A 12,150-nucleotide genomic window follows, 5' to 3' on the forward strand; every position below is an offset into this window, starting at 1 on the left:
CTCTCTCGCTCTCTCTCGCTCTCTCTGTCTCTCTCTCTCTGTCTCCCTCTCTGTCTCTCTCTCTCTCTGTCTCTGTCTCTGTCTCTGTCTCTCTCTCTCTCTCTCTCTCTGTCTCTGTCTCTGTCTGTGTCTCTCTCTCTCTCTCTCTCTCTCTCTGTCTCTGTCTCTCTCTCTCTGTCTCTCTCTCTGTCTCTCTCTCTCTCTCTCTCTCTCTCTCGTAGAAGTGAGTGAGGCAGGTTGGTTGAGTGGGACACTAGAGGGAAGGTGTGTGTGTGTGTGTGTGGGGGGGGGCGGGGCGGTGTAGGGCATGGAAGAACTACCGTGAAAGAGTTGTGAACTCATCTTTCCAAAAGGGTGTGTGTGTGTGTGTGTGTGTGTGTGTGTGTGTGTGTGTGTGTGTGTGTGTGTGTGTGTCTGTGTGTGTGTCTGTGTGTGTGTGAGTGAGTGAGTGAGTCAATTTCTGTGTGTGTGTGTCTGTGTACCTAAAAAAAAATCTAATCTGTTAGTTACAGTCAGGAAGCCCAGTCCAGCACCAGTAACATCCAAGATGATCGGCCAGCTGATCGGTCCAGACAGGAAGGGGGGGGGGGCGGGGTTACGTGCGGACCTTCCTCTTGTCGTCGAACAGCGAGCGGAGCAGGTAGACCTGCACGGCCGACACCAGGACCATGACCGCCATGTTGGTGACGGACCACAGGTTGACGCGCTCGTGGTTGCTCTCCTGCAGGTTACGGTCGCGCGCCTCGAACGCCCGGAGCACCGTCTGGATCTGCAGACTCTTCCCCAGACGAGCCTTCACGCTGTTAATGGTGTCCTGGAGGGGGGGGAGAGAGATCAGCTGTTAATGGTGTCCTGGAGGGGGGGGAGAGAGATCAGCTGTTAATGGTGTCCTGGAGGGGGGGGGGGAGATCAGCTGTTAATGGTGTCCTGGAGGGGGGGGGATTAGGGTTACCTACAGTAACATTCTCCTGGGGGGAAACACAGCTTCCTCCACATCTGCTGTTCACACTTCCTGTCTGGCGCTTCCTGTTCTCAGGTGTCTGTCTCTGGGTCCTGGGACAGTGCGCCCCCTTGTGGTCTTGTACTTGCCATTGCAAGTTTTGCTTGTGTGTTGGCAAGTGTGTGTTTTGTGTGTGTTGTGTTGGGAGTGTGTGTGTTGTGTTGGCAGTGTGTGTGTTGTGTTGGCAGTGTGTGTGTTGTGTTGGCAGTGTGTGTTTGCTCGCTGGGTCACTTTGACCCCACATGTGTCATTCTATGACCTGGCGTGGTGTTATGTGAGGCATCTCTACAGAGGTCCACCAATCAGGAAGGACAAGTTTGGTCACATGGTCTGACCAAAGTCAACAGGCCTCAGACAAGTGGTGCACAGTTACTAAACACTAAACACTGCTACTAAACTAGAGGTTAGAGAGGCCGGCTAGCAGTCGGAAGGTCGCTGGTTCGATCCCCGACTCAGGAGGGAGCTGCATGTGAGCTGGTGACTGGAGGGTTGCTGGCATCATATCTAAGGTGTCTACCACTGCCGTCGTGCCCTTGAGCAAGGCACTTAACCCCTAATCGCTCCAGGGGAGCTGACTATGGCTGACCCTGTGCCTAGAGCAAAAAAAGACATTTGGTTGTCCTGTGTGCAGTGACGGAGAGGTTGACTCTAATCTAAAGGGCAGGCTGCATGACGAACACACCCCCCCATCCTCACCATGATGTCCTCCAGCTTCATGTCCAGCATGTCTGTCCCGTGGACGTACTCCTTCCAGTCCTCTGGCTCCTCCCCCTCCACCTCCATGTTGTCCAGGATCAGCTCAAAGAAGATGATCTTCTCAGACACGGAGCTGAACGTGTTGTCAAAGCAGAACTGGTAGTCACCGTTCTCTGTCTCGATCCTGAGAGAGAGAGAGAGAGAGAGAGAGAGACAGAGACAGAGACAGAGAGACAGAGAGAGAGAGAGAGAGAGAGCGAGAGAGCGAGAGAGCGAGAGAGAGAGAGAGAGAGAGAGCGAGAGAGAGAGAGAGAGAGAGAGAGAGAGAGAGAGAGAGAGAGAGAGAGACAGAGAGAGAGAGAGACACAGAGAGAGAGAGAGACAGAGAGAGAGAGAGACAGAGACAGAGAGAGAGAGAGAGACAGAGAGAGAGAGAGAGAGAGAAAGAGACAGAGAGAGAGACAGAGAGACACAGAGAGAGAGAGAGACACAGAGAGAGAGACAGAGAGAGAGAGACAGAGAGAAGGTTGGAGTGAATGTTGTAACCCCCCCCTGTGACTGTATGGAGGTGGAGTATCGTGTGTGTGTGTGTGTGTGTGTGTGACTCACGTATGCACACCATCTGATTTGCGGTAGTCGTTGTGCAGGATGTGTCCAGACGGAGACGTGACCTGGAAGTCCACGTCCAGACCTGCGCCGTCCAACACCTGATGACCGCCATGGAGAGAGAGAGACAGAGGGGGAGGTCAGTAAGAGAGGAGAAGACAGGAGGAGGAGAGGGCTGAAGACACTGATGAACTAACAGAGATAACACATAGCCTGAGACTCTGCCCTACTGCTCTGACGTTGCATCATTGGTTCAACAGTTTCCACATCTTAAGTCTGGTCTGGGTTTGGAAACCCTCTCATGCTTCACCCCCCGAGAAGCACCGTCTGTCTGTCTGTCTGTCTGTGGTCGCCAATTCATTACAGACATCCAGAGGAGACCATCCGCCCGCACGGCGTATCCAGACATTACGTTTCTCCACAAACAAACAAACAGGGGTTAGTGCGTGTGGCTGTCTTGCTCATCCCTCCCAGGGCATCATAATGCTGATCACATGCCTGTAGACACAACAACAGGTAATTGGGGGTGTCCTTTATCCCCATGGAGGCTGGCACAATGAGCCTGTGCTCCGATGTCTCCACCGCTTTGTACAGTGATGGTGATATGATACGTGCTACAGAAATGCAGTGTGAGTCCTGCTGTAAACATCTGCCTTCCAAGGCCGTCTTCTCCATTGGTTCATATTTTATATTTTCCCAGATGTCTCATATCAGTAGAGGAGACAGCAGAACGACCCAGGGGCGTATGGGGGAGGACAAATGTCGTTGGTCGGGTTAGTCTACACACACAAGTACAAGGTCTGGTAAAACGGGTTTCAAACAAGTATGATGACATTCATACGCTTCTCAAACAGCAATGAAAGTATAATTCAAGTAAAGGTTCAAATCAACCAAGCACAACACGTAGACGACACACAGCCATAGGATGAACATACAGTTAATGTCAGAACATACTAGGGCTGCGTTCGTAAATACGCTCTGGGAATCTGATCAGCACTCATGGAATGCCACTTGTCTCTTGTCCAATCAAATTACTTTTCGTCCCTTTATGACGCTAAGCCCAGAGTGTGCGCTCCGGCGCTCTCAGAGTGAATCGACGAACGCAGCCTAGGATGTCAACAGTCATGACAGGGTTGTTAAGAGATGTTACAGACTTAACACAGCTACTGCACCCAGCACAGCTAAACATGCTAAAGTTATGACATTAGACATGGACTGTTCACACGTTTGTTACAACATGCATGTAACAAGGGTAGGCGCAATAAGCCATGGCTTTTTGGTCCTGGTGTTATGCATTGTGACTGTGTAAATGTTTTATATCTGTATTGTGAATTATATAAGGGACCAAAATAAACATTCTCAAACTCAAACAGTGGCATTAATAAAAACCAAAGCACTCTTCTCTCTAACCTGGTACTCTATCTCCAGGGTTAGGGTTAGGGTTAGGGTTAAAGGTTAAAGGTTAGGGTTAAGGGTCTGACCTGGTACTCTATCTCCAGCGAGGCGTCCTTCCTCATGGTCTGGTAGAAGCAGTCCCTGCGGCCGGCCGGGAGGGTGAAGGTGAAGTCGCTGTCCAGAGACTGAGAGAAGGCGGCGGCCTGGAGGGTCTGGGACAGCAGACACCAGGACACCACCAGCAACACCCTGGCAGCCCTAACCTTAACCCTGGACACATGCATGGTCACACACGGTAGAGACGTAGAGGACAGGACTGACTGAGTGGGGCTGATGTAGAGAGGAGAGTTGCTGTTCTGCTGTTCTGCTGTTCTGCTGCTCGCGTCCAGGTTTTCCAGGAGGAGTGGGAACGTTTGGACTATTGCAATGCCCAGCTCCTATGGACCCAGGATCACAGGGTGATGTATTGAGGAGAGTTGCTGTTCTGTTGTGTCGTTGAAACTTCCCTGATTCCGGACAGCTCGCTCGCCCTGCGTCTTGTGATGATGACGTCTCCTACGTCCGGACGTGATGACGCGAAGATTATTGCCTTGTTTTGTCCCGACGCGTTGAAATAGAATAATAAAATAATAATAGAGATTTATTTAATTTCACGAAGTGTATTACACGGTGTGATATATAAAAGAGGCACCTCTTGTGTGCGTTTTTTTTTTTTTTTTTTACATAATTAAAATGAATCCATACAGGCGACTTTCAGAAGGACCTTTTCCTCAGATGCACTCTGGGAGATGTAGTTCATAGAAGCGACATGAACGTTCCGCCAGCGGCATCCAACGCTGCTCAGTCCCGCGCTGCTCTCTCAACCATCCGGATAGTCACATCCGGTACATCTCCACCCCACAGATCCATCCACATGTTTACCAGATCGTATAAACCACCAACCGGCCTGTCTTTATTAGATGTAACACTGGTGTCGCTGTTTGATGCTTTTTGGACAATTTAAGACACCCAAGAAGATTGATTAAATAAACTATAGGGTTGCTCTATGTCATATAGGCATTATTCCCGTATAGTTATTTCACGACAGCATTGAAAACATTGAATAGTCTCTATTCTGGTTTGCTCTCCATGTGAATGAATGAATGAATGAATGAATGAATGGTCTTTATTGTCATTAATATAGTACAGGTACCAAACAACGAAATTTGGGAGGGGGGGCTCCCCTGGTGCTAGGAAAGAAAAACCTAAAAACAAGAAGGGAAAAGAGCTGGTTTACATAAATAAAGGCTATGTACACTATCCACTATACTATACTGTACAGATAAAACACTGTGCTGTACTCTATGCTATGCTATAAATATCCTAACATTTCCTATCTCTGAACCTTATGTACACGAGGGTTGTCATATTGCACATAGTGTTATTGCACATTCATTTAAAGTGTCGCAGTTTGCAGGTTTGAAATGTTCACAGTTGTATTTCAATATTGCACTTGATTACAATCTAGTAACTGCCATCAAACAGTCATAGTTAGTCATATATATATATCTATATCAGTCATAGTTGACTTTACATAATTGCACAACAACACTTCCACCTTGATGTTGCTCATCAAGACCGTGACGTCACGCGTCCCACGGCAGCACTTCCAGCTCAGCACGAGCAGCGGATGTGGGCGGGATCGCTTGCCTGATGCCTGATTGGTTCAGAGCAGAGCAGCTCAGATGCCATTGGTTCAGAGCAGAGCAGCACTGGATCCTATTGTTAAAGGGCCAGAACAGCCCCGATGCCATTGGTCGAGAGCAGAACAGCCCCGATTCCATTGGCTGAGAGCAGGAAAGCCCTGATCCTATTGGTCGAGAGTATCCTCCGCAGCAGAGCTAGTCGCTGTTTCAGTCAGAAGCGAGCAGGAACAGAGGCGGCGAGGTAACGAGATGAGGTCCACGATTAAATGAAAACTCCCCTACCTCCTCGAGTGTAGCTCTACCGGAGTGCCACCCGCCCCCTGTTACCTGAGTTAACTCATATAATCATCGTAAGGTAGCAGGGTTTAACTATAACCGCCAACAGAGACCAGAGAAGAGAGCAGAGAGAGGTCTCTCTCCCCCCGCGAGGAGCAGCGCGAGGATGTCGGTCCCCGCGGGAAGATGATGACGAGGTCGCGTGTCGCGGTGGTGAGCCTGCTCGCGCTGCTGTGCTGCTGGTAAGACCTTCATTTTTTATCCATGATGACCCAAATGCACATGTCCCTGATAAATCTGTCTCAGTATGAGGAAAACATGGAGGGTTATGCTAATACTCACACTCTGGCACTGAGAAAGGTGGCCTTCACCTGAGCAGATCACAGGGCTGTGGGGGTGGGTCCAGGGGGGCTGTGGGGGTCCAGGGGGGCTGTGGGGGTGGGTCAGGGGGGCTGTGGGGGTGGGTCCAGGGGGGTCCAGGGGGGCTGGCAGGAGAGGAGGCAGGAGTGTGTGAGGAGTGTGGGCTGCGGGGATGGGCAGGTGGTCGGGCTGAGTGTGGTCAATGCTAGCCCCTGCAGAAGGATGAACAGCTACAGAGACAGACAGAGTTAACCAACCAACCTATCTATCTAATAGAGCTTCAGTCTATTTGTCCGTGCGAATTCAAATGGTCTAGACTGTCCAGGGCCCAGAACCTAGGTCTTTGCTGTGTTCAGGGCCTGAATGGCCCTGGGGTAGAAGCTGAGCTTCAGTCTGTTTGTCCTTGCGAACATGGTCCTGAACCGCCTGTCCGAGGGCAGCCGGGCAAAGTGTTCGTACCCAGGGTGGGATGGGTCTCTGGAGATCTTGGAGGCCTTCCTGAGGCAGCGTGTGTTGTACAGCTCTTCCAGAGAGGGGAGGTGGGCGCCGGTGATCTTCTGGGCCGATCTCACGACTCTGGGTTTATAACTGACCAACCGTCATCTTCTGGGTTTAAACACTCATATATCTGCACATTCTCACCGAATGAATGACATTCACACTGAACCATCAGTGGACAGTTTATTAGTCTTTCTCTGGCTGTATATTTATATATATATCGATGCTATAGGACCCCCCCCCCCAATGTTCAGGCCATGGAGATGAGATGTTGTTGAGCTGTCTGTCGTCGGTGGCCAGAGAGCTAAGCTAGCTAGCCTGCTGAGGAGGATGGGGATGGTAGCTGCTTTGTGTCCTCGGTTGGTGAAATGTAACGATAATAATAAGAGGATGTCGATGTGATGTTTCCAGCTGTCACACACACTCCCAAGAGACTTATTGAACGTCACGTTTGAAGCCGTTTCGTTGTGTTTTCCTCCTCCTCCTCCTCCTCCTCCTCCTCCTCCTCCTCCCCCTCCTCCCCCTCCTCCCTCCCCCTCCTCCCTCCTCCTCCTCCCCCTCCTCCCCCTCCTCCTCGTCCTCCTCCTCCTCTCCTCCGCGTCCTCCTCCTCCTCCTCCTCCTCCTCTCCTCCGCGTCCTCCTCCTCCTCCTCCCCCTCCTCCTCCTCTCCTCCGCGTCCTCCTCCTCCTCCTCCTCCTCCTCTGCCTCCTTCTCCTCCTCCTCCCCCTCCTCCTCCTCCTCCTCCTCCTCTACCTCCTCTACCTCTCCTCCTCTACCTCCTCTTCCTCCTCCTCCTCTTCCTCCTCCTCCTCCTCCTCTTCCTCCTCCTCCTCCTCCTCTCCTCCTCCTCCTCCTCTCCTCCTCCCCCCCCCCCTCCTCCTCCTCCCCCTCCTCCTCTCTCCTCCTCCTCTAACCCTCTTCTCAGTTGAGTAGAGTATGGCGCTTAGGTTGTGGGTTCGATTCCTGCTGGGACCATATATACTGACATGTATGCATGCACTCACTGCAATGTAAGTTGCTTTGAATAAAAGCGTCAGTCAGCTAAATGGCGTATCTCTATGTCTTTAGTCGACTAGCTAGACTACTACCTATCTACACTGTGCTGTTCTGGTTGGAGTGTTTAGCGTAGCAGCAACCCCGCCTGCCAGGTGGATTAACACCACAGTGCATTTATTAAGCTTGTCAGAGGCGCTGACGCAGGTAACCGTACACACGGGGTTAATGACCAGGTGATTATAGGAGCAGCCAGCCGTGCCAACTTCCTCCAGATGGGGTGGCTGTCATGAGCGGGCCGCCTACCTGCCTTCACACTACGCCTACAAACACTCTCTATGCTCCAGACCTGCCTTCTAGATCTTGTGTCACAGAGGATAAACGACAACACACCTGTGTTTCTCTGATGGACCAATAAGAAATAAGAATCTGCTCACATGTGTCCCCACTGTCCTCCTAGTTGTTGCTGGTAGAAAGCACACGCCCTCACACATCCTAGAGGTCGTTGTGGTTCGCTGTGTGTGTTCTATAGTGGCCCTATAGGTTAGCCTGTGTGTGAGTGCACTGTGTTATCAGTGTTGTCCCAGGACAATGGGCAGACGTTATGGCTTTGTGATTTATTGCATATGGTTTAACAGGTTTTCAGCCTTTCCATATAGTGAAGAAACTTGTTCACCCCCCATGTACCTGGTTTACCCGCCCTCTCCCCTCATGTACCTGGTTCACCCTCAAGTAGTTGCACTTCTACTTAGTTATTTTGGAAATCACAGCCCACACTAACAAGCTGAGCTGTTTAAGAAGGGGACTTTGTCTTACCACCAAACGGTTTCCGTGCTCACTCTAGTACCCGCTTCCACATTTGTGTAATCCTCCTCGGTCAGTCCTAACCCTTCCTGATAGTTCTGATTAGCTTTGGCGGTTCCAGAGTGTTGCTGATACATACATTTCTATTCATGACGCGGGGTAGATAGCCTCCTGTCTTCATCAGTAAATAACACATACGTCTGATTAGGTCTCGAGGTCTAGTTTAGGTGATTAGGTGTCTAGATTAGGTGATAAGGTGTCTAGTTTAGGTGATGAGGTGTCTACTAGGTCTAGTCTAGGTGTCTAGGTCTAGTTTAGGTGATTAGGTGTCTAGTAGCGGAGGGCAAATTGGTTTGCTAGGAGGAATTCAAATGCTTTTGGTAGAAGAAAGAAAACCTTTCATGAATCATAAATTAGATTTGTACACGCCACTTTGGAGACATTATCAAATTGACTTTGGTCTCTTTCGTGACGGCAGCAGCACTGCATTTTTAGACCACTTGAGCAATTGTTTAGGGGAAAAAAAGGAGGTCTGTTTACACTTTAAAGACAAGTAGGTTTGCATTTCCTGAGGGATTTGAATATCCTCCTGACAGACTCCCCAGGTGAGTTTGATATTCAAATACTCCAGGAGTACGCTACCTCTCTGTACAGTAGTCAAGTCAAGTCAACTTTATTTGTATAGCACTTTACGTACAGCAATGCTGAGCCAAAGTGCTTCACAGTAAAAATAGATAAAATGCAGGAAACAAGCAAGCACAATGCACACAACACAATGCAACACAAAACATGGCAAAATCAAAAGAGAAGTGTGTGTGTGTGTGCGCGTGTGTGCGTGCATGTGCGTGTGTGCGTGCATGTGCGTGCAGTTTAAATGCCAAAGTCTGGGGGGGGGGGGGGATGTGTGTTACGTGAAGGCCTTAGAAAATGACACCCTCCTCATTTCCTCGATACCTCAAGGCAGCGTATCGACTCGTCTATTCAAGGCTCTCATTCACTCCCTCTCTCAGCGTGTCCTCCTATTGTCCCTATGAGATCATAATTATGTTTGTGCTTCTTCAACCCGCCCCTCCGGTGCTTCTGTCGTCTAATCTGCCATCACCATCCCAGCACTGTGGTCAGGCGGAGCCACCACATAAACAAGCTGTCTGTGAGGACTGCCACCAAATATGCTGTTATTGTCATTTGTCATAACTTGGTTATTATTAGTAACAAACTTGGTTGCTTCTCCCCTCCCCTCCCCCCCCCTCCCATCCCCTCCCCTCCCCTCCCCCACCCTCACCACACTATGAGAGGCACAGACTGGTGAGAGGCAGTCTGGGGGGTGGGAAGCGGCAGTGAAGGGGTTACGTTTTTCCAGAGCTGCAAGGCAGCGAGGCTCTCTATAGCTGGCCTCCATGCCTGAACACACACACCCCCCTCCCACACACGCACACACCCCCCTCCCACACACGCACACCCCCCCCTCCCACACACACACGCACAGAGAAACACAAAGGCAGCAGTAATGGCAGCCGAGCAGAAACATAGCTGGAACAGGACGCAGAACCCTGGCTAACTAACACACACCTGACCTAGCTAACACACACCTGACCTAGCTAACACACACCTGACCTAGCTAACACACACCTGACCTAGCTAACACACACCTGACCTAGCTAACACACACCTGACCTAGCTAACACACACCTGACCTAGCTAACACACCTAGCTAACACACACCTGACCTAGCTAACACACACCTGACCTAGCTAACACACACCTGACCTAGCTAACACACACCTGACCTAGCTAACACACCTAGCTAACACACACCTGACCTAGCTAACACACACCTGACCTAGCTAACACACACCTGACCTAGCTAACACACACCTGACCTAGCTAACACACACCTGACCTAGCTAACACACACCTGACCTAGCTAACACACACCTGACCTAGCTAACACACACCTGACCTAGCTAACACAGAGGGAGACCTCGACCGCTGGCTCAGCTCTTAGCTTTACCTTGAGGGTGATGTCTGTGTGTCGTACACACACACACACACACACACACGCACACACACACACACACACACACACACACACACACGCACACACACACACACACTCTGCTTTTAACTTAGTTTTGAGTGGATTGTTTTGTCCAGCGGGACACGGTCGGTAAGGTGAGGAGAGGCTCAGGTCAGATCCAGTGGCTGATCGTTACGCTGGTGCACATTTTCACTTTCCCACAGCGAACCTGATGACCAGACACACACACACACACACACAAACACAAACACACTCTCACACACTCTCGCTTGATTACTAATGCAAACCCTTTAGCGTGCAGCTATCAGGTTCTCTCCCCTCTATGCCAACTCTCACACGCTGCGAGGCGACAGGAAGGCAGCGGTCGGGCTAGGGGAATGCCACTCTCAGGGTCTCCACGGTAACAGTGGTTTCTGCCAGGGTCCCTATGGAGGGGGGCTAGTGTGTAGGGGGGGTGTGTAGGGGGGGGGGGGGGCTTTCTGCTCACACGTCACGCCCCCGGGTCACCGTGGTAACACGTAGCTACACGTGGCATCTTCCACACACACACACACACACACACACACACCCACACACACACACACACACACACACACACACACACACACACACACACACACACACACACAGACACAGATGCACCCTTTTAATAAAAAAAACACACCTCCTTTTGTGTCAACGTCAAAAACTCTGTTTTGATCAAGTTGTTACACGTCTGTAGGTGTTTACGATCGCTGAGCCAAAGCGCCTACGTGGACTCTGTCCTCTAGCCTATATACAGTATATATATATATACATACTATAGACTCTAGCCTATATACAGTATATATATATATATATATATATATATATATATATGGGTATATATATACATACATACATAGGAGCTCTCTGGATACTCAGTAACTAGAGAAGTATTTACGTTGCTCAGTGGAGCAAAACGTCACGTCAACAACCAGGGTCTGTCTGTGTACATTAGCCTGGGCTGCAGACGTCAGCACAGGGGTGGGTGCGTGTGCGTGTGCGTGTGCGTGCGTGTGTGTGCGTGTGTGTGTGTGTGTGCGGGAGGGCTCCATCTTACCCTGGTGCATTAATGTCATGCAGCACTGTACTCAAGTATACTCAGCTGGTCAGATAGAACCCTGGTCAGATAGACCCCTGCAGCCCTGGTCAGATAGAACCCTGGTCAGATAGAACCCTGGTCAGATAGACCCCTGCTCAGATAGAACCCTGGACAGATAGAACCCTGGTCAGATAGAACCCTGGACAGATAGAACCCTGGACAGATAGAACCCTGGTCAGATAGAACCCTGGTCAGATAGAACCCTGGTCAGATAGACCCCTGGTCAGATAGAACCCTGGTCAGATAGAACCCTGGTCAGATAGAACCCTGGTCAGATAGAACCCTGGACAGATAGAACCCTGGTCAGATAGACCCCTGCAGCCCTGGTCAGATAGACCCCTGCAGCCCTGCGTCTCTGCAGCACGTTCATCAGACCTGCAGACGTTTGTTACTCTGCTGCTCCTATGGAAGAATGTCAGAGGGAGGCGACGTCTGCTCTGGTCAAATCTCCCCTAGGTGTGTGTGTGTGTGTGTGTGTGTGTGTGTGTGTGTGTGTGTGTGCGCGTGTGTGTGTGTGCGCGTCTGTGTGCGTGTGTGTGTGTGTGTGTGTGTGTGTGTGTGTGTGTGCGCGTGTGTGTGTGTGTGTGTGTGTGTGTTACTTCCCCCTCCAGACGTGTGCCACCTGCATTCCAGAGATTCCACTTCACTTGTTCTGAAGGTCTCAGTTCAGCTGCTT

At 50.5% G+C, this 12,150-nt stretch overlaps 2 protein-coding genes across 2 annotated transcripts in view; one reads left to right on the top strand and one right to left on the bottom strand.

The window, feature by feature from the left end:
- Window positions 1-558: 558 nt before the first annotated feature.
- Window positions 559-4,207, bottom strand: tmed5 (transmembrane p24 trafficking protein 5). The gene is made up of 4 exons (XM_080536164.1): window positions 3,784-4,207; window positions 2,306-2,403; window positions 1,697-1,880; window positions 559-814 (listed from the first exon to the last, which is right to left on the bottom strand). Exons 1-4 carry the CDS (start codon window positions 3,979-3,981, stop codon window positions 596-598), a joined length of 699 nt encoding a protein of 232 aa, XP_080392290.1. The 5' UTR covers window positions 3,982-4,207; the 3' UTR covers window positions 559-595.
- Window positions 4,208-5,483: 1,276 nt separating this feature from the next.
- suco (SUN domain containing ossification factor) overlaps window positions 5,484-12,150 on the top strand; it is a gene marked incomplete at both ends in the record, with an annotated part of 41,276 nt that continues 34,609 nt past the window's right edge. Inside the window, 1 exon segment of the mRNA XM_080535952.1 lies at window positions 5,484-5,623. Coding sequence (XP_080392078.1) covers window positions 5,484-5,623 — 140 coding nt within the window.

The sequence above is a fragment of the Nansenia antarctica genome (assembly GCF_963989245.1).
Source record: "Nansenia antarctica genome assembly, chromosome: 7".
NCBI classification, from domain to species: Eukaryota; Metazoa; Chordata; class Actinopteri; order Argentiniformes; family Microstomatidae; genus Nansenia; species Nansenia antarctica.

What these genes read in the sequence shown, in the direction of transcription:
- tmed5 (XM_080536164.1), bottom strand. Translation starts at nt 3,981, where the DNA reads ATGCATGTGTCCAGGGTTAAGGTTAGGGCTGCCAGGGTGTTGCTGGTG. An exon ending in AAATCAGATGGTGTGCATAC is followed by an intron (nt 1,881 to 2,305) that starts GTGAGTCACACA and finishes TCTCTCTCTCAG; the next exon opens with GATCGAGACAGAGAACGGTG. An exon ending in TGAAGCTGGAGGACATCATG is followed by an intron (nt 815 to 1,696) that starts GTGAGGATGGGG and finishes CCCCCCCTCCAG; the next exon opens with GACACCATTAACAGCGTGAA.